Source organism: Sinocyclocheilus grahami, unplaced genomic scaffold (assembly GCF_001515645.1).
Source record: "Sinocyclocheilus grahami isolate Dianchi unplaced genomic scaffold, SAMN03320097.WGS_v1.1 scaffold2255.1, whole genome shotgun sequence".
Lineage (NCBI taxonomy): Eukaryota > Metazoa > Chordata > Actinopteri > Cypriniformes > Cyprinidae > Sinocyclocheilus > Sinocyclocheilus grahami.
In genome coordinates, this window is record NW_015507434.1 from 52,049 (window position 1) to 54,260 (window position 2,212).

At 35.4% G+C, this 2,212-nt stretch overlaps 1 protein-coding gene across 1 annotated transcript in view; it reads left to right on the forward strand.

Moving 5' to 3' along the window:
* The window catches only part of LOC107574509 (CMRF35-like molecule 8), a 4,767-nt gene extending 3,801 nt beyond the window's left edge, over nt 1-966 (forward strand). The window contains exons 9-11 of the mRNA XM_016260964.1: nt 83-184; nt 358-431; nt 525-966. Of these exons, the coding sequence (XP_016116450.1) occupies nt 83-184; nt 358-431; nt 525-752 (404 nt within the window). The 3' untranslated portion in view covers nt 753-966. The remainder of the gene's footprint in view (nt 1-82; nt 185-357; nt 432-524) is intronic.
* The last annotated feature ends 1,246 nt before the right edge of the window (nt 967-2,212 follow it).

A 2,212-nucleotide genomic window follows, 5' to 3' on the forward strand; every position in this document is an offset into this window, starting at 1 on the left:
TGCAGAGACATTTGTTTCTCAAGTTTCATTAAATATAGGACATTTAGAGTCATTTATTGGACGTGTTTGTCTGTTTTTCAAGGTTTAGCACCAATCTTCATGGTGATGGTGATAGTTATAGGGATACTGACAGGGTTTGGATTCTCATCGTTTATATACTTAAGACGGAGGCAAAAGAAAGAAGGTGACTGTCTTTCTCACATCAATTCACTTGATATAGAATCATTTTTATTCTCATCTGCTTTAGTAAATCACAGCATTTCCAAAGTCAAACCAGACTTCTGTGTCACAGAGCTGCATGTCGTGTCAAAAAAAAGGTTTTTGTCACAAACCAAAAAATCTGGTGTCACAAAACAGGAACACAGCCCAAAGATGTGGTTCGTGGCCCGACTAAGAATCTGCCCAGTGGAGATATGGGAGAAACTAGAGAAGTGAGTTGCATCATGTGTCTGTATGTGGATATTAGTCATATTTTCCACTCTTTATCCATTTGTTCTAACTCTGGTGTTTTTTCTTCTCTTCAGGCGGACTGCGATTATGAAGACATCAGTAGCACTCTTGATCATCCTGACTATAGTCTGGTGCTTCCAGCATTTGCTGAACATGAAGCCTCTGTTTATGCTCTAGCACAATTACCCAGCAGCCCCTCGGACGATCTCAACTACTCCAGCATCAAGTTTACAGCGGCTCATCATTCAGACGGGACTTCTGACGGGCAGGAGACATGCGACTACACAACTGTTAGACCATGAAAGACTGAGGACATTCATGGAGACCAGGCTGAATCACACCGAACTAAGACTGCATCGCACTTGCTTTGTGATTGAAATCTGTGGCCCTGGTGTTATTTTGGATCAATTTCATTGGAGACGTAAGATATTTGGTTGGTTACGTTTCTGATCGTCTGTTATTTATTCATACCCACAAGTCCTTTAGTATTACAGTGCATAGTGAAGAATGAAATGAGTGGAGAAAAGAAATGTCGTGGAACATTAATAAAAGTTCAAATTAAAATCAGAATGAAAAGTATTGTGACAGGCTGAAATGTCAGTGTGAGCTAATTAATATTCATGAGATAGATGTGGTTATCTACGCCCTCCCAGTCTCAACATCTTTTCTGCTTTTTACAATGATTTTACAATTATATATATATATAAATATGGGTCAAAGACGTTAAGATGTCTGCATCAAAATACATTTACAAAAGTGATTTTATGTTCATAGAAAGCACATTAAATGTAAGTAAAGTGTCTACTTTTAAGGTTTCAAATAAGTTTTTGGAGAATAAACTGTCAAAATTTGGTTGAAATAATGTTACATTGTCATTCAGTGTAACACAATATTTATGTAACAATTCAAACAACATTATTTTTCTGACTTGTGCATATTAAAATATATAAAAGAATAAGGGAACATATGAAATTGTACTGTGTTTTAAATGAATAAAAACCTTACTGACAAATGGGCAAAACCTAGGATAGTGGCACATTTTAAAAATTAAAAATTACAACTAATTAGTATTTGGGGTGAAAGTAATTAGTCTTTTAATATGTCATAAATTGATTTTTGTTGTAAATATGCCTGACAAGATTGTTACACTGAATTACATTTTAGTGGCTCTCTTCTGTAAATCAGGGGAAAATGTATGATATTTATCTTTTGCTCAGAAAAACTAAAACAAAATTGCACTTAAATTAAACAGAAAACGTTTTACATTTTTGGGGGAAAAACAACAAGAATTTAAAGCAGTATTACACTTATAGTTTTTCTTTGACCCATATAGTATAAAATCTCACATTATAAATTCGTACATCTTCATAATTTAGACTGATAAAGATATTGCTGTAGTCAGTAATCACATGCATCACTATTATATAATGTTCCCACTTCGCCAACCTTTAGAAATGTGCCAGAATGAAGCAGAACTGTTTAATATTTCAAGGGAAGTTATTCAGTTGAAGTGATGGGGTCAGGACATAGCCATAGCAAAATATGGCAATATTTAGTGATGAGTATTTATTGATGAGTCGCCTTAATTCAGTAGATCCCAATATTGCTCTATAGTCTCACAATTCATCCCAGCAACGTGAAAAAAAATACTGGAAATTGCATTTAATATTTCCTGCTCCGTGCACATGCACAGTTTAATGCTCGCACAAACAACACGACGATCGGGAGAGAGAGGAGAGAGAGAGAGAGAGGAGAGAGGGAG